The following is a 27,818-nucleotide window of genomic DNA, read 5'->3' as shown; positions in this document are numbered from 1 at the left end:
TCTATAATAAAAATTTTATTTTTTGCATGTTTATAAAAATTCAGAGTAAATCAAACAGACCAAAATATTTATGCTGATATATAGATTTGACCAAAGGTATCAAATTTTGCATGAGTGTATAATAACCATAGTAGTACATAAAACCTGTTATTTAAGGTGCAGTTTGTTGGCATTTAAAAAAAGGTAAAAGATCATGACTCACATCAAAGCAACCAATAAAACACCAGGTGTAATTTGTTTTTTATTTTTTTTATTTTTTACAGGTAGCTACTTCCACTTGTAGAGGATGCATTCTGTGATTTTTGTGGTTTTGGTGTTTCAATTTGTCATATTGTGCATTATGGTCGCTAATATGCCTTAAATAAACTGAGTTAATGAGTACAAATACAGTTTTTGCCCAAGCATAAAATATCTCAGGTAGAGATTTCATTAGCTAAAATGTTCATACTGATCTCTCCAATATGCCGTTGGACACGAGGTAACTAGGCCCAGTACAGGCACAAACAGATCATCGGACGAAATTGAGGAGCTGTCAGTAGGTTTTAATGCAACAATATCTGCTTGAAATCAATTCATGAAGTTGGTCTAAAAGGCTGTAGAGCCAGGGAGGAAGCCACCACTCTCTGACAAGAATAAAAGGGCATGGTATGAGTGGACCCAAATTATACCAAAGTTTCTGCGAACAAAACTAGCCTAATAACATGTGGGCGGATATAAACTGCAATGGGCAGGTAAATGGCAGTATCTGCAGAAATGGCTTTTTGAGATATTTCAAGAAATTTGTTTGGGATTCAATACTAACAATGGAGAGATTTTGAAATTAAGACTTTTTCAGGGGGGGTTTTCAGCGGAAATCAAATAAGCAAGCTTGTACAATAAAGCTCAAGTGCAAAAATGCAAAAAAAGGAAAAATGAAAAATTTGCAGTTACTGCCCTTTACCTGCCCACGGCAGTAAACACTACGATAAGCAAGTCAATTTGATGTTCTGTCAACGCATAATGATTTGAATAGAAAATATAATCATTTGTCAGAAAAAAATGAGAGAGTTCTCTACAATATTTATTCACATTTCAGGTTTTTGGTACAATGGGTGTGACCTATGTCAGCTGTTTTGTCTAGGTGAGAAATGTAGGCCAGGATGACGTATTGAACGTAAAACACAGCATTATGATCAGGTGCTGCATGAGCACTCCTCGAGTGTGGCCACTGTTCATTTGTGAAGGCTATATGTATTCTTTGAAGAACACAAACGTGCTAGAACTTGCATGATTAGGGTGGACCAGGGCATGTTTAAGCAGTGTCCTTTTTTCAAAACAAATTATAACTGGAGAGCCAACAGTCATACCAGATTGATGCTACTCCCTGTCAAATATTCTCACAAGTTTTTGAGCATTAGTCGAGCTTCGGTCCAGCATGCAGAAAGAATAATCTGTTTTCCATCAAGTTGAGTAAATATTGTGTTGAATGTGTTTTGAAGCTTATTGTGAATAAAAAATACTTTGTTAAGAAAAAACAAATATATAACAATAAGCAGAATTTTGTCCTTTTTTGAAATTTGTATTTGTATGAACTAAAATGCTATTAAATTTTTTGCACGTTAAAAATAAATCCAAACTTGGCGACAGGGCAAGTTTAGGCATTGAACGTCAGAGCACCTTTACGATCATTCTTAGTGAGTCTTAACTTAAACGTGCCTCTGGCACTTTTTTTGCTTCAAACTGTCTCGAACATTTTTAGTATTTTCCGACTATTTTGTTTTGAAAATTACCAATTAATTATTAATTAAGTTACACATTTTTATCTTATTGCTTACAATCGTATAGTGCCCCTTCATGCAATCACTTCATGCCCCTTCAGCTTCAACTTCATACACTATTCAGCCTGTAATAAATTTTCTTTATTTTAGCTATGGTAAGACATTATGTTCAAAACAATCACAGATCCACTTTAGGTGTCAAAATAAATGTGCGTAAACGTGCATACTCTGAAAACTACATAATCCTTGGAAGATTTCACACAGGTAAACAAGTTTTCTTGAATTAATTTCAGTCAGTTTTGCTGAAGCTGAAAAAGGTTTCTTCATGTATAGAAGAAATAAATATATCAATTATTGATTATCAATTTGATTGCAATGTGTTTGGAAGATTGAACAAAGAAATGACAAAAGACAAAATCCTTAGATTTTTTATAAATGTTAAAAACTAGTATTTATTAATAACTAGTTAACTACTGAAATAAAAATATCTGGATCAGGTAATTATTTACTTCATTATAATTATTGTGTTTCATTAACAATGGTTTTTATATTCATTGCTTAAGAATAAGCATACCAAATGATTTGAATCTCACAGATAGTTTATGCTATGTATTAACATTTAGTAACTTTCAAATAATGAGACAAAACTTCAAACCAACGAGCAGTTATAAATCATAAAACAAAAAAAAGTCCAATATTATAAATTATAAAACACAGGAAGTTCAGAAAAGTGAGAAGAAACAGTAGTGTTTTCAATATCTGTTCGTTCAGAGTTTATCGTCATGTTTTCTTCTTCTGAAGAATTTTTGTTAGTATCTTGTGGAATACAAAGATAGTTTGGCAAAACTTGTAAATCTTCTGTAGTTGGGGACGTCAATATTTTCCTAAATGCCATGCAATGAAGATGCTCAAGCTTTTCATATTGGATCCTTTGCAATCCAATTAGTTCTAGACCATCTCTCCATTTTTTCATTAGTTTTGCATTATAGTTCACAGGTTTAGAGTCTGGAGTTATAATAATGCAGATACCATTTTCTTGCAGAAGTTGCCAAGCTTTATAACAAAAAATAGCTCTTTGTTCTGGCTTTGGTAAATATTCAAGCACTAAGGAAAAGATAACAATATCAAAACTTGCTTCATAAAGCACTATAGGAGAATTCACATCAGTGTCAACTTTTTTAGAGTAAGGAACTACTTCTGCAGATAAGAAATCACATTCTAAAACATCCTGGGGGAAAAAATTTACAAACAAGCTTAGTGTGAAAGTATTAGGTTTTGTTTCAAATACATATTGTAATAATATAAGTCATACCCGTAATTAAAAAAAAAAGTTGCATCACTATAGCAAAAAAAGTATCCATCATTCACTCATTTAGAGCTGCCAACTCTTCCACATTTTGCAGCATTTCAACCTTATCTCAAGCCTTTTCACAAAAAGGATAATGATTTTTTTATTATTATTATTTGTATAATTTAATGTGTTTTATTTAATGTATTTTTGTATATTTTAATGCCTTTATATATAAAACAGAACTGATAAACGTGGTCATGAGTTGTTCACTAAATGGCTGCATTGTAGATTTATCTATGAACACAGGAAATGTTCTAGACATAGAAGTTATGTCCCAAATTTGTAGAATATGTAATAAATTTCAGAAGAGTATTTAAAATAGCAAACTAACTTCTCATGTCTGTACAAATTACTCTGGAATGACTTCAAGCATGAAAGCAGTAGGAACTTAAGAATGTGGGGAACAGTAAGAATTTTTGAACATTCCTAAACTTTCCGACTCCTGTAAAATTCGAAATACTATCATGATAGTGACTCAAAGGCAGCACAGATTCCGCTAAAAAATTAGATTGCATTGGGCTCATCCAGAAAAGAGTTGTAGCCATCTAAAAAACTGAAGAAATGAGACTAAGGGGCCGAAAGGGGCCACTCTCCGTCAACTTCATAGATAAATTTCAAAATTACTATGGTATACCCAGCCATCCCATCTAAAGACTGCAATATTATTCTAGTTATGGACTGTTGTTCTAGTTAAGTCTGGAAAAGGAAGAAAACCAAGCTGGAGGCAGATGTCAACATATGCAGTCTCTGGATTGGATGACAAGGCAGTCAGTATACTGCATGTAGTTCTGTCTTAGCACTTGCTTATGAGCAGCAACTTACTGCTTGAAACTATCTATAGTTATTAGAGAAAATGTTGAAAGAATTGAGAACATGCCAAAAGCTGAAAAACGAAAGTTTAGACAAATTTTTTATAGTTTTGTAAAACTTCGAAAATTCCCCCCCCCCCCCTTCTCGCTAAGCCTTAGGAAGAATGATACATAATGCTAGATTTAGGATCACTCAAAAAGTATTTTGTAAATATTATAATGTGTGTATCTTTAACTATGCATCAAAAAGAGTTTGAAATGAACAGAAAAACAAAGTTAATTATTATAAAATGCATTGAAAAATATAGACATAGTAAAAGATTCATTGATCAATTAGATATTTCAGCAATCATATTTTTAACTTCAAACATAAATCGAATTTTACTTTTTAAATTAAATTTTACCTCAGTTGCAGGAGTTAAATCAATAGCTGCGCATGAAAACTCAGAAAATTTCGAGAAAGGATTATAGCAGCTACCAACATCTAGCAGTTTCAGTTTCCTAGTGATATTTTCATAATTATTTGGCATCAGGTACAAATCTTCATCATTTAGGCTTTAAAAAATAATAAGAAGTATTAAACAATAATATACATTCTAAAAAATTTCAAAATTCCACAATGGTTAAGTTCATTATGTGCACTAATTTTATAAAAATTATATTACAGTTTCGTATAGTTAAGGCATTCCAAAAAACAAATCAAACGACATTAACAGATCACCACCAAATTTGATTTTAAGTTTCACAAAAACTTGTTAACATTTTGTACTTAAGTGAAAAATATGACTTTAATGCAGTACAGCAATGCATATAGGTGAGGTGAACAGTAATACTGTAGTAAGTTATGTAATTTTGTGGTAAGAAACATAAAATATTTGTCTTAAGGAAATTTGTGCACTGATTAAGAATTTGAGGAGAGAAAAAGACTTAATTCAGAACACTTTAATGTTTATCTTTTTTTAAAACTAATCTTTGTTCATTTTGTTAAGCAGAGCTTCTTTAATTTTTTTGATTTAGAAATGGAATGATTAATGATGTAATTCAGAAGGTTTGTGAATAAAAAAGTATTTCACAATGTTTTGAAACCGATAATTTGTGGAAGCAATTTTTTGCTAAAAGCTATACCTTTGGAGGGAGGGGAATAAATGTCTATGACTTGACTAAGATGAAATGGGAGGAGGGATGTATTCAGAGGTAAATTAAGAAGAGTATTATATGTGCTAAAAAACAGTTTGATGAATTGAAATTTTAAGGTTTGAACAGACTAAAAATTACTTAAACATTACCTTAAAAATGCTATTGAAAATTTTTCCTTTAGACTTGCAACTTGCAGAATGTAACACATTTTTAGGAAAAGCACAAAAGAAAAAAAAAAGACTGCCAGTCAATAAGTTGCTAATTACACACATTCATTTACATTGCAAAAATTCACTAATATGCTTATGAAAATCTCTGATAAACTCAAGCTATCATTTCACATGTGAAAAGGGATTTTTTTCAATTCTTTTAGCATTCTCCCCATAGACACAATGGTTATTATTTCTGAAAAAAAAAATCCATTTACTTTTTTAAACATGTATATAATCACTAAGTTAGAATAGTTTTCCTTTTCTTTTTCAAACAGTTACAACTTCACATTTGAGTTATCTATCACACATTTTTGTTTTTTACTATGCACTGAAAAGAAAACACATATTATAATTTTAGAAAAAAAACTTAACATTTTAATTTAAAGGTACTAGTATAAAACCAACTGCAATATTCAAACATGAACCATAAAAGCAAGTTTAAAGAAAATAAATGAAAAAATATTGCACACGAAAATTGCAGTTGAAATGGGCTATAAATTTCAGTAATTTTCCAAAACAGTTATTGAGAATGATAACATATCTGACAGTGTAGTTGTCACTTGAAATGAGTGCCATGAATATGCAAAGTTAATGAAGCAACTTTTCGTCCCCGCAATTAACTTCAATTTTCTTTCTTGAAGCATCCTGATGGTGGCGAGACCAGGTGTGGGAGATACATTTTTTTTTTGACAGATATGTTTATCTCACGCTGATCAAACAGAACATGCACTTAAGTTCTGGTTGAAATACCATGAACACTTTCAAAAACTAGGTTTAAACTCTACGCCAATGGTTTGAATTTTCATAAGCTAAAATCATTCAAGTCTTCTTCTATTTTCAATTTGGACCATTCTGTTATAGGGACTGATGCATGAAGTTCTATTTGGTGTTCTATATAGATCCAATGTTATTTTAATATCCATTATACTGTTCAAATTGAATTGCTCCAATTTTACATCCAAAATTAAATTTCAAGTTACTAGCAATTCTCAAGCATATTTATTTGAAAACTGATACAGTAACAGTAAAACACTAGTGCCGACTCTATAGAGCTTCTAAACACCCAACGGTCAATCACCTGCTTTGCCCATCACAGGGGACGAGACATCAGAATTCAAGAGTTCAAGAACTTTTGACTGGCTGTATAGCATGAAACAAAATCAAAATGGAAACAGTTAAATGTTAACTGGGTTAAGTTGGTTATGCAATGTATAGTATAAATTTTGATGACATCATGTTGTTGCGTATGGGGTAACGGTGACTGTTTAAATAGCAAGTCAATCAATCAATCGCTCTCTTATCATTTTGGCTCAACATTGATTTTTCCATGCAGAGGACGTGGAAGTTTTTCTGGAGAAATGTGATTAAAAGAAGATTTGTTTGTCTGCTAAAAGTGCAGGAAGTTCTAAAAATGCACCCTTACAGGATGAACACCCCCCTTTACTTATCCTAATTTGTTTCAAAGTAAGTTTTTATTAGGAAATTAAAGTATAAAGAGTTGATGTGTATAAGAGCTAGGCCTAACAGGGGCCGATGGTCTGGTATGGCTCGTATTGGACGGAGTCGGTCGGACTGTACAGAATTCAGATTTTGGCGAGGTGTCCTCTACTACTGGATGTTTCCTGTTTTGCCTGGAAGTCAGGTTTATAATCTCCTCAGCTGTTGCATAGGTGTGCCTGAAATGGAATGACCATGGATTTTGGTTTGGTCTGCAGTCCACGACATTTTCGACTTGACTGAACATCTATCTGACAGTTAGATGTTACCATCGTGTTTTCCGTGTGCCAAGTTTTAAAGTGTGGACTTCCAGTGGTATGAACATTTCTAAATAGTTTTTCTGGACAGTATCATCCTTATGGAATTGTGAAGGGTGAACTTCTAAAAATATTATGAATGTTTTAGAACTGATATTTTTAAGTAAAAAAATTTTGAATTTTGTGATATTTCTCAGTGATGTTTGTTGGGGGGTATTATTTTATTTGAATTGTTAATAAGGGATGTGATTTTTATTAATGTTGATTTGTTTTTCATATTTACAGTTTTACTCAAATTTTGAATAAATTGTTATTTAGTTTTTAAATGAGTTCCTATTTTATTTCTCCCAGACGGATCACTCCACCTCAGTTGGTTTGTAGCCAACAAGTGATTTATTGTTATTACACACTGTTTGATTCTATATCTCTTTCCCAGCGATCATTGATTTTGTGCATCATAACAGTATTTTATGTTGAACATTATGAGTTTTTTTTGAAAATACAGTAAACATTTAGCTTTTATGTAAGAAACGGATACATGTAGTTGAAAAAACGGTCTACAACAGTTGGGGGGTGTTTAAAAATGTCTAAAATAATTGGATATGTTAATAAAAAATCGTATACATACTCTTTTTTGACAACCCGAAACTTTGACTTATGGGAGACATCTTGGAACACATCCTTTGTGAAAGGATGCTATGTTTAGCATATGCTATACTGTATATGCTAAAATGCCTGAAAAAGTAAGTTTGGGATACATTTTGGTTTTGTCCGTAAAAAATTCTGGGCCGAGACACAGGCTGCTAAAGATGGTGGCAAGGGCCTCATTTCTCACTGGAGATTTTTGTCAAAATCTTTAAAGTTCTTTTCCTCAGGAAGGGTACAAAATATTTTATTGTGGTTTGTTTTATTTAAAAGGCTATTTTTTCTGATAAAAAGATGTGCAGCATTTTGAAATATTAGTGTCAGTTTTCTTTCCAGTCTTTTGAATGAAACAAAATGAAATCTTTTTTTTTTCCTCAAAAATGCTAAAATTAAAAATTATTTTTTTACTGTTTATTAGTACTACTGATTACTGCATTTCCTGTATAGGAAAGCTTCCACTTTTTTGTTTAACAGGTTTTAGAGGCTTTTAAAAATGATGGTATTTTAGGAACTCTGTATGTAAAGGTAGACATAAAATTTCAAAATTTTATTTACCAGCAAGTGATCTGAAATTATTTTTAATTTAGTTATGTAGCAAATTTTCATTTTAAGTCATTTTTTTATCCAGGATATTGATTTTAGTGAGAAGATGGCACACTGCGCTAAACAAATTTTTTGGCACTACATGTAAGGTTGTGTGGCTAAAAAAGTTACGTTTCAGCAAATTGGATGGAGACTTGTGTTTTTGTTTTCATAAAAAATAAAATTCCTGGATGAAGTAGGGACTTAAATGAAAATTTTGCTACATAACTAAGTTAAAAATGTTTTCCGGCCAATTGCTGCTAAATAAAATTTTGAATTTTCAGGTCTACCTTTACATATCGAGTTCCTGAAAAACCCTCATTTTTTCAAATGCCTCTAAAAACCTGTTAAACGAAAATGTGGAGGTTTTTTAGGGAATGTAGTGTTTTGTGGTACTAATCAATAGTTCAAAATTGGCATTTTTGCAGAAAATTTTAAAAATTATTATTTTTTTTTCAAAAGAACGGATGAAAACTTAAACACATGTTTCAAAATATTGCATATCTTTTAAATTAAAAAAGAATAACTCAAATAAAATTAACTGCAATATAATATGTCATACCATTCCTGAGCAAAAGAACTTTAAAGATTTTATCAAAAATCGCTAGTGAAAAATGATGCATTGGCAGGCATCTTTGAGGACCTGTATCTCGACCCATAAATTTATTTTGACAAACCTAAAATAAACCCTGATCTTACTTTTTCTTGAGTTTTGTTACATTCAAAAATTTAAAAGACTATCAGAGTTTTGCCCTGGTTGAATTAACATGGATTCCAGCTAAAGTAAACGATTTAGGTCAAAAAATTCTGAAAGTTATTCTAATGCATAAAAAAATTCAAAATCTTGAAGAGTGAAAGAAAATTAGATGCTAGTGGCACAACTAATTTATTTCAAACCAAAATTGTACCACTGAATTTCAGTTAGGATAGAAATAAAATTAATTAGATTTAATGTGTTAAATTCTAATATGGTTTTCAGTTTTGGTCAGAGGCGTAGGAACTTTGTAGAAGTAGGGGGAGCTGGGACACATTATGAGAAGTGTCTGCTATGTAAGGGGCAGAAGCAGTGGCCCCTTTAAATAATTGGTGGGGGGGGGGCACTTTAAATTTTTTTTCCACATATGAAATTAGCTTCGAAGCTTCCATCTCCTTTTTATCTTGTATCAATTGTTTGTGGAGAGAATGAGGTGATAGAACTTCTGGTTTTGAAAGATGGTCAGTCAATACTCGATGATGAGCACGTAGAAATATAGGAGTTTTGGGGATCCTCCCCCGGAAAATTTTCAGAATTCTTGCTCTAAAAACGAATTTTTAGGCGATCTTTGGTAATGTTAAGGGGAGAAAAGGTTTGAATACCTTCCCTGAGAATTTTTCGAAATTAATGTCTTAAAAACGCGATTGTATACCACATTTGTTGACTTTAGTGAAAATATGACTCGAAGGATTGTCGATCGATTTTTCGAATCGATTTACACCTCCCGCCCAATATTTCGATTTTGAAGTCTTAAACATAATTGTAGACAACCTTCAATGATGTCAGAGGAAAAGATTGTACTAGGGCTCTACTTTGGAAACTTTTAAACTTGAAGTCCTACTAGAGAGCGTTTTTCAATGATGTTATCAGAAAAGGTTCAGAGGTTCCTTCTCGTTAATTTTTTCGAAATTGTAGTCGCTAAAACACGCGACTGTGGATCATATTCGTTGGCGTTAGGGGCCCAGCAATTTTTTTAAATTGAAGTCCCAAAAACGGAACATTACATAATCTCCCATGTTATTGGAGGGCAAGGTATCCAGGGACTCTCTTCCGGCAATTTTCAGGGAATTGGAGCCTTCAAAACAAAATTTGAGGTGCTCTGTAATAATTTCGGAGGAAAGGGGAGGCTTCGACAGTGTAGCATTTAGAAGACTTTCTTATTTTCTGAGAACTAGAAAAAGGCGAGTAGATGAAACAGGAGGGCGGAGAAACAGAACGTTGGAAATGTGTTAAAATGAAGTGTTCGTTATATATTATATTGTTCAGATAAGTTTTTGTAAAAGTCTTTGATAGAAACTATAAAATATTAATATAATAATATTGTTGGGGTTGTTTTCTGCAATAGTAGATGAAAAGTAACAATTTTGTCATGAAAATATATCTGTAAGTGACGAAAAAAATCGTAATTTAGAAAGCAAAAAAACAAGAATAACTGTAACTTCGTAAAGTATAATCTGAGGGGTCAGATAACTTAAAATGAGATAAGTTTTTGGAAAGTTGAAATTATTTGAACAAGTACAAACAACCTTAGCAATCTTTTTTAGTTATGTCTGGAGCACCCATGCTATTCATATTTAAATGCCAAACTGACTCATCACTCCCAGCTTGCTAGACACTTAATCTTTTGTTCTAGAATTATAAAGAAATTAGCTCAAAAATCAAAAATAGGATGTTTTTTCTAATTTGTGTGGTCTTAAAAATGTATTCTAGATTATCTTTGTTAATGCTAGGGTGAAAAAGTGGCCTGGGAGCGTTTTCCTCGGCATTTTTCGAAAATGAAACTTGAAAAATTTTATATTTTTTCTCTAACTACGTTAAGGAGGTTACTATTTTAGGGTTCTTCCTGGAAATTTTTTCAAAATTGTTGCTCTGAAAAATAGTTTTAGACATTATTCGGAGATGTTAATTAAAGGAGAAATCCGGGGCCCCCCTCCCAGAAATTTGTCGAAAATGAACAATCTAAGAAACGCAGCTGTGTGCCATCTTTGATATCGTTATGAAGACTGGAAATTTTTCCAAATTAGAGCTCCAAAAACAATTTTATTCGACTTTTAATGATGTTAGGGGTGAGTTTTCGGGTGCTTTACCCCAGTAATTATTTGAAAGGTAAGGTCTTAAACGAAATTTAAGATTATTTTAAATTATATTGGCGGAGGTGGAGAGAGGGGGGGGGGCTGAAACTCATTAATAAAATTTTCGAAGTTAGTTGTCAAAATGCAGTTTTAGGTGATAGTTGGCTATGTTACTGGAGGAGAGGTTCGGGATCCATCTTCAGCAATTTTCCAATAGTGAAATTCCAGAAACGCAATTTTAGATGACTAGTTGACCCACGCGAAGTATTCGAGTTCAAAGGAAGAATTTTCTGATTTCAATGCAACCTCGAGATGCTATAGACCAAAGCAATGCGTAGTAAAGCAGCAAAATAAATTGAAATTTATCCTTCTGCAAAGTCAAACTTCGATTTACCCTCTTAAAATCAATGTTTTGTTTCTTGATTTTAACAACAACAGATATACAGCTTAGAATTTTGCATATTAGTGGAAACAAACAAAAACCCATTAAAACGATATTTTTCGGCCCAGATTTGAACTCCCACCCTTTCCCTCATTAGCACGCTGCTTTATCCAACCAAGCCAATGTTTCTTCGCTCTCAGCTGCTATTCATTTCCAAAATTATTTGAGTGGTTTGGTTTTTTCATAATGAAATTTTCAATTTCTAGCCTTATATTTTTATTTGTTCAAAATACAAGCGTTTGCGGCCTCCGTCAAAAAAATAATAATAATAATAACATTTTGAATTTTTTGGTAGTTCAGACTTATCTTAGTTTTTACTTTCTTTTGTTTTAGATGTCATGTCTCCAGAACATCGCTATAAAATTTTTGTTTAATTTCGCCTTTTGTATTTAAACACTTAGAACTAGCACACTAGCAGTGGTGTGACTAGTCATGACATTTTTAAATCTCGCCTTACTCTGTTTCAACTTTTTCTCTAATTAAAATGTATTTTGGTTGCACATATATTTTTCTCTACTTAATCACTATTTTCATGATGATATTTTTACCAAAAAAAAAAAGAAAAAAAAATTTAAAAATACCGGCAGCCCCTATGAAGTTATGTTTATTTACGTATTCATTTTTTACTTGACTGACGCTTGTCATAGATTTGTACTAAACAGTGAATACTTTCTTTTCGTTAAAATATGCTCGAAACGTACGTTTCAGCGCTCCTCAGAGGTAAATCATAATGCATAACTTTGCTTGGATGTTCCTAAATAATATTCAGAGAATGCATTTTGTTTCAAATTTTGCAGAAAAACTCTTTTTGACACTTTTATTCTATTTGTTCATTTATCATTTCTATTACATGTTCTTAAGATCGTAAAGGTTTCCTTTCTGCGTTTTTTTTTCATATCTAATATGATATTGGTGACGCCATTTCAGAAAAACAGGGCGGGGGGTAGCAAAGCCCTTCTTGGTGATGGCTCTGGTGCCCCCCCCCCCCCCAAATGTTCAGTTATGCTACGCCTCTGACTGGTACTAATTTTCGCAGGCCGCGGAGTAGAGTCCACTTTCCCGCATTTCGGCAATCAAGAGTGTCTAAACAGTGAAAAAAAAAGGTGAAGGTGAATTCAAGTGCACTGACCACTCCATCTGCACTGCATTTGTTGTTCATTGGGTAGAAATTCTGAAATTCCCAAAAAAGGCAGATCACATTTTTGAAATCAGGTTTGAGGTAAACACTGTACGCCAAAAAGCAGCAGTGCAAGAATTTTTCCGGGGGAGCTAAGCCGGTCTGAAATATTCCAGGGGAAGCTCAAGCTCCCTCAGCTCCCCCGGTTCCGACACCTATGGTTTTGGTCACCAAACTAGACATTTAATTGCATTTTATGATACAAAACATTACTCCATATAAGTCATATAAGTTAAAAGTATACATGAAAAAATAATCAAAGTTTGAAAATAATAAACCAAAATATATAATTGATAAGCAAAGCAATTATAGTACAATATAAAAAATATAAATAAATAAACAAACTAATATCACTGAAAACTTTGATTTCTTAACCATCCAGGTGCCAAAATTCTCCATTTATCAATGTGTTAAAAAATCTACAAAGAGCTAAAAGTCAGGACAAATTAGAACACTATTTTTATCTCGCACGTCAGAGCAATTATCATCCCCTGGTTCTGTATCCCCTAGTCATTTCACTACTGAAAAGTAAAATAGCAAAAAAAATTACTTCAGTAAAAAAACAAAGCATTGCCCAGGTTCTTCAAAACGTACAAACAGTCTAAGAATTAATTCTAAATTGAACATGGAAATCAGCCAATACTTGAACAAAAAAAGTGTAACAAGCATTGTTGACATACCTATATAGAATATCAGATTTTTTCATGAACTGTATTTTTTTCTTTCTTGCCGCTCTCAAAAGGCACCGCTTTAAACCTTGTCCAAAAAAGTAGTCTCTAAAACAACAGAAAAAGATAATAATTTACTAACAAATTTTAATTGTTTGCATTTATTCCAATAGAAAAAATTCATTGGGATATTCTGAATTAGTGCAAAGTATAAAGTAGAGGAAAGCAGGGCAGAATGGAAGCACACCTTTATTTACATTGTACTATTGAAGCAAATGGTGAAATACTTTCGAATTAATAAACAAGAAGGGATTTGCTTAAGACATTTTTACCTTACTTCATACTTGAATTGTTAGGTTTTTGCAAGATTTCATGATTTTCTTGTAATTTATTGTTGCTTCAGAGTCTAAGACATGTCAGATTGTTTTCCTTTAAAAATTTTTTCAATGCAGGTTAAAATACAGGGCTAGCATACAAGAATAGTTTGGTTTTAAAAATGTATATTTCATAAACTATTACACTTAGCGCTATAAATGACATTCAAAAATAAAGATTAACTATCCTAGTTTTTTTTCACTCACAAATGTTCGATGTCTGCACCTTTCATAATGTGACATGCATCTAATATACATTTTGGAGTGTTTCACTCGCAATTTTTCGAAAAGCTACACACATGCAATCTTTCAGCTCTTGCAATGTTGTAGGGAACAATGGTAAAGTCTTTGACGAAACTCTATAAAAAAAAAATCACATGGGGTTTAGTTTAGGGATCTGGCTGGCAAATGCATAAAGTGTAAATCATCATTACCTGCACGGCCAATTCAGCATTGTGGAACATCAATGGCCCAGTGAAGTATCTTGGGGGGTACATATAAATCCAGAAGTCTTGGTATTAGCATTGATGCCAATCCTAATACAATAGTTAATGCACATGTAAGGACTCGTGTAATAAAAAAAAACCTCCAGAATGAATTTCTGGCTGCGCTAGTGCGAAACGTGCATATTTAAGTAGTTATGCATGTTAAAAAAAACTTGGATAGATTATTTTAATTTTTATGTACCATTTATATTGGTAAGTGTTATAGTTAATGAAATATAAATTTTTAAAACCGGCATATTCTTTGATGCTATCCTTGTATATAAAGTAATATCTGGAAGAAACACCACAACGTTTAAGTGTTCAATAGTAAAAATTCTCTGAAGATTTTCTGCCTACGCAACTTTTGCGATCAAATTTTTCTTTTATAGCCCTGATTTTAGCCCAACTCTTTTAACTAAACAACAAAAAAAAAAATAGAAACTGATACATTTTGAAACAATTATATATAAACTGCCCATTACTTAAAAGCTTTAGTTACAATAACCAGCAGACTTCGAAAAGTACGAAAAGTCAAATTCGCTATTTGCAAATGTTTTGTATAGTTGATTGCAAGTAAAGTAGAGTTCGTTTTTTAAAAATGAATGTTAAGTAAAACATTAAACGGAATGTAAGGGGGCAAAACATGAAAAATCTATATTTTATTTATGTTAGTTCAGAATAAAAGCAACAGATACCAGAAATCATATTCTCAAAAACGAAATATTTAAAAAAATCACGAAAACAAACTTTTTTATACAGACCTTCAACATGAACATTGCTCATTCTGGATTGTTAATTTGATTATAAAACTTAATTTTCCTTCTTTTTAAACAGCTTGTTTTCAAAAAAAAAACAAAAACAAAACAGCAAAATGTTCCCGATTTTTCTCCGAAAATGGGGATCAATTTCCCTGTGGGACTCTGTTTTTTTCTTAATTTTTTTTAAGTTGGGGGATAGAGTCACATGCAACTACACACAGTAATATCCATTTATTTTAACTTTTTATTATGCTTTTTAATGGGTATGTGCTCATCGTTAAGTTCATCATTGTTTTCAAGTGCAAGCGATGCAGTGTTTCTGAACATATATATGTCTTGTTTCCTGATTTTAACAAAAACAGAGTTGTAGCTCAGAATCTCTGAATGAGTTCAGATTACATACTCATGCAAGTTTAGACCAGATTTTTGTTGAAGAAAATAAATAATTTAAGTCATATTTTTCGACCCATGGGGAACGGGAATTTGAACTCCTTGACCTTCACCATTATTAGCACGACACTAAAACAAACCTAATGGGTCTCCATTTGGAGATGCTATGCATTGAAACAATATGAAATAAAAAACAGAATGAATCAGAGTTTATGAACAAAACAACCAAAATGTAAATTGTCTCTATTTTTCACCGAAAGCAATGAAAAAAATTTTTAAACTGATGTTTTACTAAGGAAGTTTGATAAAATATTGAGAGAGGTATAATTTTCTAACAAAAACACCTTTGAAAAATAATATTTCGAAAAGAAATCCAATTTTTATAATTGAAAGGAAGTTTACACGAGACACAAAAATTGGTCACACTTTACCACTTTTTTGACTAAATGTTTTTGATAAAATTGTGACATTTTCACTCGTCCCCAGAGAGAAGCAAGACAATGAAGAACTACAGATTTGGCGCTTGAGGAAATAATGTTGACACACTTTTTAAATGACAATCCTTATTCCAGGCAAGGTTATATTCGTACATTGAATGCACAATGACTGCTTTTTCAATACAGATTGTCAACATTAAAAAATTAAGATATTTGTTTCTAAACACAAGATTTCGTTTTAATTGTTTTCTCATCCCAAACAAAATACTTACATTTTACAAAAATCAAGCTATTTATAATCTACCCTATATTTCAAATTTATACGAACATTTAACATACATAGGAAATCATTTACGGTACATGAGATTAAAATATGAGAAAGAAGGTTTTTTTACCCGGCTACAGCTGAATTTTCTTTTTTAAATCTGTATTAATTTACTCTCATTCTTCTAAAATTGACTCGTACTTTTTTGAAAGTGAGTCATCCTAACTCTAATAAATTTACATTTTAAACTCTAACTAACTAGACTTAAAGATCTAAGACCTGCGTTCGACTTAAAACAAGTACTGATTACAGTGACTGCTATTTTACTTACATGCAAGTGTTATAGCTCCATTGAATTCTTGATTCACCTTTCTCAGACCAGACTTCAGTTGCCAATTTCAGCATTGCAGAAGAATATTTTTTCCTGGTCTCTTCATCAGCTAAATGATCTGCCCAAACTTTATCTATGTCCCGAACTAAAAGATTCGAAATTAATAACTAAATGATTTTCATGTTTCTCATTTTGAAATTAAAATTAAAGCTGAAAGCATGTTTTATTACCTTTAATCAGATTTCTTTATGATCCTAAATTTACAATTATCAAAATCATTATTCTCATTACATCAATACTCTAGCAAATATCAACGTCGGTTCAAAACATCAAATAATATTTCTACGTTAAATTCACCAGGGTTCTGGCCAGAGGAAACTTGGGTCTGTTAATGGACCCTTCACAAAAGTTTTCCTAAAAGCACCTCCTAAAAATATCAATGGCACAATTTTTGCCATGCCCTTGAATACATTCTTATAAATACAAATTTTAAACTTTCACTTTATTTTTCTTTTCACAAAATAATTTGACTCTTCACAAAATTATTTGATTTTTCACAAAAAAGGAATCCTGTGAAAAATCCTGGACAGACCCTGTAATGCCGACATTAAATTTTTACTTATGTTTGGCCGGTTGATTGAACTCTCTATTCTGGTAACCAGTCAAGTGAATGAGCCGAGGAAAATGAGCATGTGTTGGCGCTTTTGGCGTGTTTTGTTTGCAAGGGAAGCGAGGAACTTGTCTGGGTTCCGGGAGAAATTTTTGAATGAGAGAGTTTCACAGGGAAGGAAAACAAGAGCGGAATAGATAGGAAAAGAGGTTTGCTATGGTATTGATGCCTCTTCAGAAAAAGAAGATAAGGCACATTTCCTTTCATTGTATTACGTATTCTAAAAGTGCCTGATTGCAAATAGAATATCTGAGTGATTTTTAATGGGCTAAGGGCCACACACACACACACACGCACAGTAAAGTTAATAGAACTACATTTGATGCATAAAAATAAACTTAGTATTAAAAGTAATTCCTTATTTTCATTCGGCTGAACCTGAGTACGATCACGGAGAACAATTATAGATCATGTCATTTTACTGAATATAACCAAATAACAATGTCTTCACAGACCCCTATCCACCAAATGGAATTCTCTCACAGATTTTCACATCTTGAGAGAAGCAAGAACTTTTGTTGCATCACCACTTCTGCTTCTGATTTCCACCTCATCTGTAATAAGATTGATGATTGTTTTTACACTCAAAGGAACACAAGACTGGGTGACTGCTACCAGGGGTGGATCTAGACATAATTCTTGGAGGGGGCCATTTGGAAAAATACAATGCTTTGGAAAATTTTTGAATTTTACAAATATCAATAGAGCCCACCTTTAACTAGAGCATTTTTTAAGGAATTTTTCACTAGACGACGCAAGTTTAACATAAAAGCTGTAACATTCCCTGTAATTTTCCTATTTTCTTAACAACCGTGTGGATATATCGTCGGTTCAAAGTGGTATTCTTGTGATCAGTACTGTTTGTTATGAGGTGACTGTATAGGACTTCTGATTTAAGAGAAAGGTGTTTTGAACCAACCGCAAGTATAATATTAACTCAGAAGTAAAGGGGGTACGGGGAAAATTTTTGAATTTGTAGTCTTAAAAATGCATTTTAGACGATCTTTGTAATCTTAGGGAAGAAGAGGTTTGGTGGGGCTCCCCTGTCTATTTTTCAAAATTGTAGCTCTAAGAATGCAGTTTTAGACGATCTTTGGTTATGTTAAAGGGAGGAGAGATTTGAGGGCCCATCTAAGGAAATTTTTCTGATTTGCAATCGTAGAAATGCATTTTCACTGTCTTTCGTAATATTAAGCACTCGAGTGTGACTTTCCAGCCCCCCCGGCCATTTTTCGAAATTGAAACCTTAAAATACAAACATTACCTCCAATAATGTTAAGAAGAGGGAGGTTCAGGGTTTCTCCGGTGGATTTTTTTTTTCTTTTTGCAATTTTAGAGCCAAAAACGCAGTTTAATACGACCTTTCCGTGATGATATGTGGAGGAGAAATTCGAGGGCCCACACCAAGAAATTTTTGTAAATTTCAGTCTTACAGATGCATTCGAATTATCTTTTGTAATGGTAGGGGAGAAGAGGTTTGGAGCGCTCCCCCCGAAATTGTAGCTCTAAAAGGCTGTTTTAGACAATTTTTGGTGATTTTAAGGGGAGGAGAGATTAAAAGGCCCATCCCAGGAAACTTTACTAATTTATAGACTTAAAAACGCATTCTAGACTATATTTGGTAAGGTTGGGGATTGCTAGTCTGAGGTTCACTCCCATTTTTTTTTTTTTTTCAATATTGAACTCTTCAAATTGCAGGAATGTAGGCAATCCAGGATTCATGAGTAACTTTTAGAGGACCAGCAGTTTTTTGAAATTGAAGCTCCAGAAACGTAATTCTTGTCTCTTCCATACGGCTATTCTTGCTTGCTTTGTGGGAGACTCATCGGTCATAAATCTTTCAGACACAAACTAATACATATCCCTTTTCTTTCCTCCATGTGGAAAGTAAACGCATCTAACAAGACGAGCCCATTATGCTAAATGAACCCAAATAACTGGTATTCACTTCATATTTTTGAAATTTTCGTGGGGTGGCCATGCCCTCCCTCTGGCATTCTAGTTAGACTTCGAGGAAGAATAAGGATTTTTTCATATTTAGCTCAAAAAAGGTTTTAAACTATTTTTGAAACTTTCTCAGGGTGGCCACGGCCCCCCTCTCATTGTTTTCCTTATTGTTAGACTTTGTATGTATTATAAGGGAAATCATTTGTATTTTCTCCCAAAAAAAGGGGGATTTTAACTATTCTTGAAATTTTTCTCGGAGGGGGCCATGGTCCTCATGGCCTCCTCCCTGGATCCGTCCATGACTACTACTCTAGAAAGATCAGCCTTCAATTTCCCAGATCCTCTAGGTTTTCCCACAACATAGAATTTCTAGCTATTGAATTGTTGACACTTTTTTTTTAAATCAATAATAATAAAGATACAAAGTAATAAAGATACAAAGTACATATTTTGGATGTAACTTTCATTGGCGTCGTCAGCTGAAATTTATTGGGGGGGACCATTTTGACTCTGTCATTTTCAAGTTGCTTTAAGAAAAATTCGTTTATATATATATATATATATATATATATATATATATATATATGAGACAAAAACTTGACATCAAATAGAATTGGATTTACATTTGATACAATACTTTCAAAGGTTTACATCTTGATTTACATAATTACACAATAAGAAAAAAAATTAAATACCAACAGTTACATTTTTTCTAGACTGCACATGGAATACGAATATCCGTGCTATTTTTTTGTGATCAATTTCGTCCAAGATGTTTTTGAGAACGTAACATAAAACAACATGATTCAACCGCTTTTGTGTCATAGTCGACCTTAGATACAATTTCAGCTTTCTCAGGGCAATGAAGGTTCTTTCAGCTTTACACGACGAAGGGCGGCACACGAGGAGTAGCTGCACCAAATTTTCAACATTTTGAAACAGTGGACAATTGAATTAACCGTTCTTAATGAATGAAATCATCAAAAACGAAATCTAGCTTCATTGAATCAGCCGCTTTATGGAATCAAAGCTCTTTAGAACAAAATGTGACTCATATATAAGCCGCGACAACTGTATAATTAAATTTTATATTACATAGTGATAAACCCTGCAGTTCTAAGTTCTTGGCACAAGTTGGATTCGAAAGAGTTTAATTTGATGTTTTTTAATTAAAAAATTAAAGTATATAATTCACCCTTATGACATTCACGAACCTACGAAAAACACAAATACAAAAATAAAATAAGACACAAATAATTAAGCTCTCATAATATATTTTAATAATGCAACCTTTTAAAGTATTTTCTTAATTTTTTCAGGTTTTTTGTAACAAATGCACCAAAATTTTGCTTTTTTGTTGAATCCTTCATACACTCAATGCATAAGCAACCAAAAAACAGCAATAGCCATGCCCATGTACTCGTATATACCTTAATTTTTGATTTCTCAAAGTCAGCGGGGAAAGTGCCCTCCTGATCCTCTTTAAGTGATAGGCCTGCCTTGAGAGGCACACCCCACAGATTGAAAAGTACTGGTCTACACAGAGAACAAACAGCATTTGGTGCATAATTGAATTCTGATCAGCGGACGATGGGAAAGAGACAGAGAAATGAACTGCTTTTTTCTGACACGTGACAATAAGTTTTAAAATGGTGATTTCAATAAAATTTGTTCAGTAAAGCAGGATTATTAATGGATAATTTTCTGTTAAGCTTTAATAACTAAAAGGAGTATTATTTATTCCATTAAAATTTATAAAAGATGAAACATTTCAAAAAAGAGAGAGAGAGAGAGAAAGTTGAACGCATTAGCTCGGATAGGACTCATAATGTCAAAATATTGTCTGTAAAACATACCTGATTAACAGGCATTCTGGGGCTACTCGATAGGAGGTCACTGTGAACTTTCATAAACTTTCCTTTCCCAGAAAATTCTGACGAGTCTTCAAATTTCGAAGTTTTTTGTGAAATATTGCATTAAAAGGAGATTCTTATTAGATAGTGATGTGGGTAATTAGGAATTTCATTCAGAAAATCGAGAAATAACCTAATCTGAATAGTATAAAATCGGGGAATCCCTGCATGATACACTAAACAGAATGGTACTTACCTATCACGGTCTTTTGACTTTTTAAAAATGGTTCCGTGGATGTTGTTGATGATTCAGTAGTTAAAAATTACTCAGGTTCATTTGACGTAGAAGGTTTGCTACATTTTCCCGTTTCAAGTCACCTATCCATAGCCGTAATCGAATATGTAAAAAAAAGTATTTTTACCAAAAATGGAGCGCTCTTCAGGTCACTTACTCTCAAGGAGACTAAAAGACAATATGAAATTATTTTTGTTTTTGTCGGAACGTTTCCCAATAGGGAAGCTCCTTTTATTTCTGTTTTTTTTTTTTTTTTTTCTGGTCATCTTGCGCTTCTTTTTTCGTTGGTCTATCGGAAGTGACATCACAGTATCCATCGTTATGCTGACTTACGATTTGCTTTTGAAATTGCACGTTCATTTTTAGACTCCTCCTCTTTTTTTTCTGTAACATAACGCTTTTTTGGTCAAATTTGAGATGCCGCAAACACATTTGAGAAACTGCGCTTCGGTAAGGTACTTTGAAGGCACGTGTTGAATAATGACAAACACATGACACGTCCTTTCCCTTTCTACCCCAAACTTAACCTTTGACCAGCTAAGTGGTTTTCTAAATTTTTGAGCATCCTTTGGCCAGGGTGTTGTTGCCAGCTGCAAAAAACCGCCAAAGAGGTCAGGTGTCTCATTTTGTTTGGGTAACGTCGGGGTCGCTATAAATTGAATCGAATCGGAGAAACAAACACTGCCAAACTTGAAACAGAAACCTGGAAGCGCCGAGAAACGAGATAAGAAAGAAAGGGGCAGAAACTCAGATCCCCGTCTGACTTCTGTTGAGTCGTAAAAAGGGGGGGGGGAGTTGTCCATCTAGTTTCAGTATCTTAAAGTTGTCCCGTTGTTTCCCCCTAAATAGTAACAAATACGCTGGAATGACTTTCAAGCAGGGCTGTGGAGTCGGAGTCGAACTGATTTTGGGGCAAAGGAGTCGGAGTCATTAGAAAACATTCCGACTCCGACCTTCTTTTTTACTTTCATTTTCAGACTCTCCTTGCATTTTTTTAAAACTGACTAGCAATTGGTTCGATTACATGTATAAAAAGCTACTAATGAGAAAATAACTGCGATTATGGCAATCAGCTAACTTAAGTGCTTTCCGAACTTTCTGTAGCCGTCCCCTAGTTTGCTTGCTTTTTAACTTAACAAATAGCAACTGTTAGCAAACGGTTTTGTTGCCTAACATTTTCAAGTAATCACTTTCAAATAAAAGTAGAAATATAGTGTTTTGTTCAATCTCAGTTATAAAATAGTTAAAGGAAAGTAACAATTTAGTAAGTCGAGGCCCGTAGCTCGGGTGGAAACTTTTGAGAGTGTTCGGCAAATTTGCAAATAAGTTCTGGCATGAAAGCACGAATCTAAAAGATCCGATGAATTTTTTTTTTGTCAAAACCATTTCTATATGCTTAATTCTCCATAAAAAGTATGGAACAAAATAAGTGTAAATGATTTCTTGGTTACAACTCTCAATAATTGCAGTTAATCTTTAAATCTTCATATTAAGGTTAATTATAAAGCAGACTATAAAATTTAAATTAAAAATTTAGCAAAGAAGAAATATAGGTATAGCAAAAGCTATTCGTACAAATTTGTATACCGCCGCATTTTGTGCAAAATTTGCTCCTGACGTATATGTGCCTTACTTTCGTTGAAATTGAAAAGTTAAATATAATTTAAAATATGTTCAAGAAAATTTTCAGAATTAAAATATTTATATTTTTTACAAACTCTGAAATTAACTTTGGGTGTCACCTACCAGATGGGTGTCACCCGGGGCAAACCACCCCTTCTCAAGAACTTAGACTTAGAAAAAAGCTTTTTTTCTTTCAAGTTGCAACTTTCAAAATTTGAAAGCACACGATTTTATCAATATGTATTTGTTAAACATTAAAAGGGGGCAAATTACAAGTAATCCTTTTAAATTATTGAAAAAGAAAAAAATGGTATTTTTAAGTCATCTCACTTTGAACTCGTAACTATTGGAAAATTTGATTTTCTAATTGAATTTCTGACGTTGTCATCTTACGTTTACAATAAAATACAAAATGCGAAATTTTCATGGAAAAGAATTAATATTTCAATCTCTGTTTGTGGTTTTTTTCCCCCTTCCTGAAGGGGGAGAGGGAATTGAAAAAATACAATAAAATAAAAATAAAAAAATCTGGAGTCGGAGTCGGGCGTTTAAAAAATCCAGGAGTCGGAGTCGGTCATTTTCCTTCCGACTCCGCAGCCCTGCTTTCAAGCTGGGGAGACCGGCGACACGACTATGGATGGCTGACATTGCACTCGGGAGAAGGTGTCCCCTTTCTAGCATCCTCCACTGAAGCTCGTGTGAGCAGAGAGCAGAGCAATGGTCTGTCATTGGAGTTCACTTTCCGACTTTCTGTTCACAATACACATCACCTATTTTGTTTTTATTTAGTTCTTTTTTTTTCGATGTTCATTTCGTTTTATTTGATATGAATTAAACATGGTAAATTATGTATTATGCAACTGTTTAAAGTCTTCAAAGCAAAAATAATTTCCCCAAAATAATGAATTTCATCTTGACAATTATCGAGGGGGTCCGATTTTCAAATATTGAGGGGGTCCGGTCCTCAAATATTGGGGGGGTCCGGACCCCTTGGACCCCCCCCCCCCCCCCGGCCGCGACGCCCATGGTAACTTTTATCTATTTATACTAATCTTGATCAATTCTTCTCACTTTTTAAGCAACAAAAAAAAATAATAATAAAAAGAAGGAAACTTTGAGATATCTAGTGTCTATGACAAACTTTCAATATGATCTAAAAAAATTAAATTACAAAAAAAACAGGTGATACCGTTTACCTGAAATAAAATTATTACTAAAGGACTTTTAATTTATAAAATAAAAAATGTTTTATATGCAACTCCTTAATCAGAAAAAAAAATCTATATGCTTTTCTGAGAAATTAAAAATTCACCTCATTTTTTCACGTAACATCTGAAATATTTCCCCTGACTTTTTGAGGTTAAGCAGGTGAATAAATTCCCTGACGAGAAGTAGTGACAAAACGACCACTTACTAGCTATGTGCAACTCGGGCTGTACATGATTTCTTCTCAGATAGTGCATTAATGAGTTTTAAGAGGTACTGATTACAAAACACACAAGCATTGGAGCAGACTGATAACTGAGCACTACCATAACTTTTTTTCTTTTTTTTGTAGTAGGGTTGTAGTAGGGGCAGACTGACCAGGTCTGCTGTTTAGGGATCCCCGACTGGGTCATTTTAAGCAATTTTTTATTGAACTTAATACATTTAAATTCTCACCTAACATTTTTGAAAGTGTCATAATAAGAATAAAACATGTAATTTGTTTGCTCTATGTGAAAAAAGCATTTGGAAACAGGTTTATATTTTTCCCATTCTAAGCAGGGACCATATTAAATAGCCAAAGTCCACATGTGCAAATGTCTTTCTCTTATCAACTTTCTCTCTAGTCTTTAGAGCTCTGGAGGCAATGGCTCCCACATTGAGGAAACGGGAAAGGGTCAGAGAAAATGGAGTCTGACGCGGCCTGGAAATGGGCCCGGGACAAAAAAATAAAAAAGAGTGTCAAAAACGCATATTTGTAAGTTTATGAAGAAAAATTGAAGGGGCCCGCACTATTAGACAAAGCAGCCCCAGCCCTGCTATAGAGCCTACTAAGGGTCATGCTTTGGAGTGTTGATACATGAGCAGAGGCATGCGTGGGGAGAAGGGACACTTGTTGGTTCGGTTCCAAGCCTGAAGGGGGTCCGAGATTTTTCAAATGAGGGGAGCAATATATGTAGGGATGTAGGGGTAAGTAAACAAGATGGAGGGGGCCCCGAACAAGTCATTTGTGACGGGCCCCAAAGTTTCTGTGCACGTCCCTGGTATTCACTGTTTGTGACACATTCAACTAAATGCTGTCAGTTGGCAAGCAATTTCATTATGGTCTATTGTAAATTATTGCTATATGAGCATTTTCATCTCAGAATCACATACAGGAAAGCAAGTCTGGACTACGATAAACTAAATCTGAAACATAACAAAATTTCGACTCCGAAGGGAGTTCCTGAACATAGGCGGATTTTAGGACATAGGCGGAGTTCCAAGGGGGGGGGAGTTTGTTTTTTTTTTTGAGCAACATTAGTTGTAATCAAGGCCAGATTAAGACTTAATCGGGTATCAAGGTATTTCTGGTATGTAGTCCCTTTGTAGTCCCCTAAAGTTATCAATGATACTGTCACCATATACCAATGATGAAGTCTACAATTGAGGTCTTTGATGGAAGAACTAGTTAAGTCCAAACTTATGCTATTTTTTTTTAAATTCATTTTTGCATATGGAGAATATAGAAGTTTGATTGGTTTAACAATAGAACACAAATGTAAGATCAGACCTCTCCTTTTAGTAAATAATGTGGGAAAGATATTAGCCTTTCTATCAGACAGTCGAACACTGATATTATTTGTTGGTCTTACCAAAAATTAGCGATACTTGACTTACCCGGTTCTTGCATCAAGGCCTTCAGTTATGTTGTTCAGATTTAAATATTGAAAACCCAGACCAAGTTTTCGAATCTTCGCCATTCCCTTAAGTTACTAAAGATAGCTTAAAATTTCATTTATAGAAATTTTTGTAGGAGGCTTCGTAACCCTTTTATCTGCACTCTAGCCTAAAACTGATTTCAGTTTCAGAAAAAAAAATGCACAGAGGGGACTCGAGTTTACCCCAGATAAATATCGGGGGCAGTGCGCTTTCAGATAAGTTTAGTCAAAAACTTATAAACTTATCTGAAAGTTTCTGATTTTTAAGACAAGTTTTGTCACATAAAAAAAGCGCTTATTTGTATGTACTAGGTACATAGGAAGTTCTAGTGTTTCCTATAGTAATTATTTTTAAAATATTGAAAAGCTTTTTGAAGTTTAGTTTTAAAGGTAATGCAAAAAACATTCAGATATATTCTAATCAGATTCTTGTGGATAAGTGATTGAAATGAGAGAGAGATGTTTCAAGGACAGGCTTGTGTGAATCTTTACCTTTCAAAAAACATTTCGCTTTTGTGAAGTTTTGTTTAAACTTTTAAGGGGCAAGGAGGGTTGATTAAGCTAAGGGTCAAAGGTAAGCTTAAAAGTGGAAGGGCATGGCGCCCTCCTAAACAATCTTGGAAGAAACACTCGGGAAACCGGTCCCCTTTCCTTTTAATGTTTCCAAACATATTATATGACTATGTTTTAAAAATTTCAATGCTGAAAAATTCCGAAGGAGAGTCTCCAGATTCTATGTTATAGTAAATAAATGTACATGAAATACACCGCCAGCTCAGTAATGTAGTTTAAAATTGGGTTGATTATATTTCAGTTTTTAAATGCTTCCCAATGAGATCAACAAGCCTCCTCCTCTCTCAAACGTGATTTAAGATAGTTTTGTGTTTTTTAATAGTTCAAAGTTGAAACATGTTTGCAGAGAGCTTCTGATGTTTCCCGGTCAATATTAATTTTACCAAGGGTACCCTAAAATTGCATTTCTAAAACTGCCCATTTCGGAGAATTTCTGGGAAGAGCGCCCGACATTCTATTGTAAACAAAAATAAACTGAAATGGACTTCAATTTTGAAAAACAAAAAGTTAAGAAAACAAAATTGTGGGGGAACCCCTTCTTTTCCCTCTCTTCTAACGTTACCAAAAATTGTAAACTTGTGGTTTTTAATACAAAAATTAAAAATATTGCTTGGAAGGGAACTAGAACCCCTTCTCTCAATTCTTTTCCTCTTTGGCTAGCATAGATCAACCAATTTCGAAAAAAGTTTCACAATTTTCTTTTTTTAGAACTTTAAAACTTTATTTAGAAAAGGGAAATAGCGGCAATTTAATGCCTTTGGCCGACTCAGAAGAAACAATATCCGATGCTGTTTAATCTAACTTTTTTAATTTACAGAGGTGTGTCAAAATATTCTTCTGCCGACTGGCCCAAAAGTCAGCCAGTCCGCCCCCAGGTTGTAGTCTTCAATTCGTTTGGAGCAACCTGAAGTTTTTTTTTTTCTGTTAAAATAATCTTTTAAATTTAAATATTCATTCGATTAGATTTTGTGTCAGCGAAAGTGGAAAGTGCTCCACAATTCAATAATTTAATTTCATTCAACTTACCATTACGGACTGCCTTTCTTAATTTATCGTGAACTCCGCGAATAATATTTACAAGATCTTGATGTTCGGCACTCATTTTTTAGAAACCGACCAATTCATAAAAATTCTAAGAAAAACAATCATTTATCATGCTTAATTTTAATATTACAGAATACTACCCACTTCCCAGTTGTGCAGACACGAGTTTCCATCAATTTGTAAACAAATACAAATGGATGGACGGTTAAATGAAGCCGGTATCTATAACCCCCCCCCCCCCTGTGATGTCACAACCATGATCTTCTTCTCAGCATTTCTTCATGGTTGCGTTCAACAAACCTCACTGGTCTACCGGTGAGTAACCGGTAACTAACCGCAGCGTTCTATCATCTAGAGTCCCTATATGAAAACGTAGTTTTCAGAGTTGCGACAACGCGGTATCATTTTCCTATTGGTCGAAGACCGCCTGAGGCAGTGTTTCTTCTTCACCCGTAGGATTAACATGGAGCGTATGACAGTGCTGTGGAAAAACCCAGAATCTGGGAA

General features: G+C 33.5%; 1 protein-coding gene across 3 annotated transcripts; it reads right to left on the bottom strand.

Annotated features, from left to right (window-relative positions):
- Window positions 1-27,506, bottom strand: LOC129218062 (S-adenosylmethionine sensor upstream of mTORC1-like). 3 transcript variants are annotated; one of them, XM_054852248.1, is made up of 5 exons: window positions 27,294-27,506; window positions 16,401-16,545; window positions 13,373-13,468; window positions 4,322-4,472; window positions 1-2,985 (listed from the first exon to the last, which is right to left on the bottom strand). In XM_054852248.1, the coding sequence occupies exons 1-5, from the start codon at window positions 27,367-27,369 to the stop codon at window positions 2,455-2,457; spliced, it is 999 nt and encodes a 332-aa protein (XP_054708223.1). In that variant the 5' UTR covers window positions 27,370-27,506; the 3' UTR covers window positions 1-2,454. The 3 variants fall into 3 exon arrangements, with proteins under 3 accessions (XP_054708223.1, XP_054708224.1, XP_054708225.1); XM_054852249.1 differs by lacking the exon at window positions 27,294-27,506 and adding an exon at window positions 16,631-16,746; XM_054852250.1 differs by having other exon boundaries at window positions 2,631-2,861.
- Window positions 27,507-27,818: the final 312 nt, after the last annotated feature.

This window comes from Uloborus diversus, chromosome 3 (genome assembly GCF_026930045.1).
Source record: "Uloborus diversus isolate 005 chromosome 3, Udiv.v.3.1, whole genome shotgun sequence".
In the NCBI taxonomy this organism is placed as follows: Eukaryota; Metazoa; Arthropoda; class Arachnida; order Araneae; family Uloboridae; genus Uloborus; species Uloborus diversus.
The sequence above is the reverse complement of the archived record's forward strand: the minus strand, read 5'-3'. Positions and strand labels throughout refer to the sequence as shown.

What these genes read in the sequence shown, in the direction of transcription:
- LOC129218062 (XM_054852248.1), bottom strand. Translation starts at nt 27,369, where the DNA reads ATGAGTGCCGAACATCAAGATCTTGTAAATATTATTCGCGGAGTTCAC. An exon ending in AAGAAAGGCAGTCCGTAATG is followed by an intron (nt 16,546 to 27,293) that starts GTAAGTTGAATG and finishes CGAATCTTTTAG; the next exon opens with TTCGGGACATAGATAAAGTT. An exon ending in ATTTAACTCCTGCAACTGAG is followed by an intron (nt 2,986 to 4,321) that starts GTAAAATTTAAT and finishes TTTTTCCCCCAG; the next exon opens with GATGTTTTAGAATGTGATTT.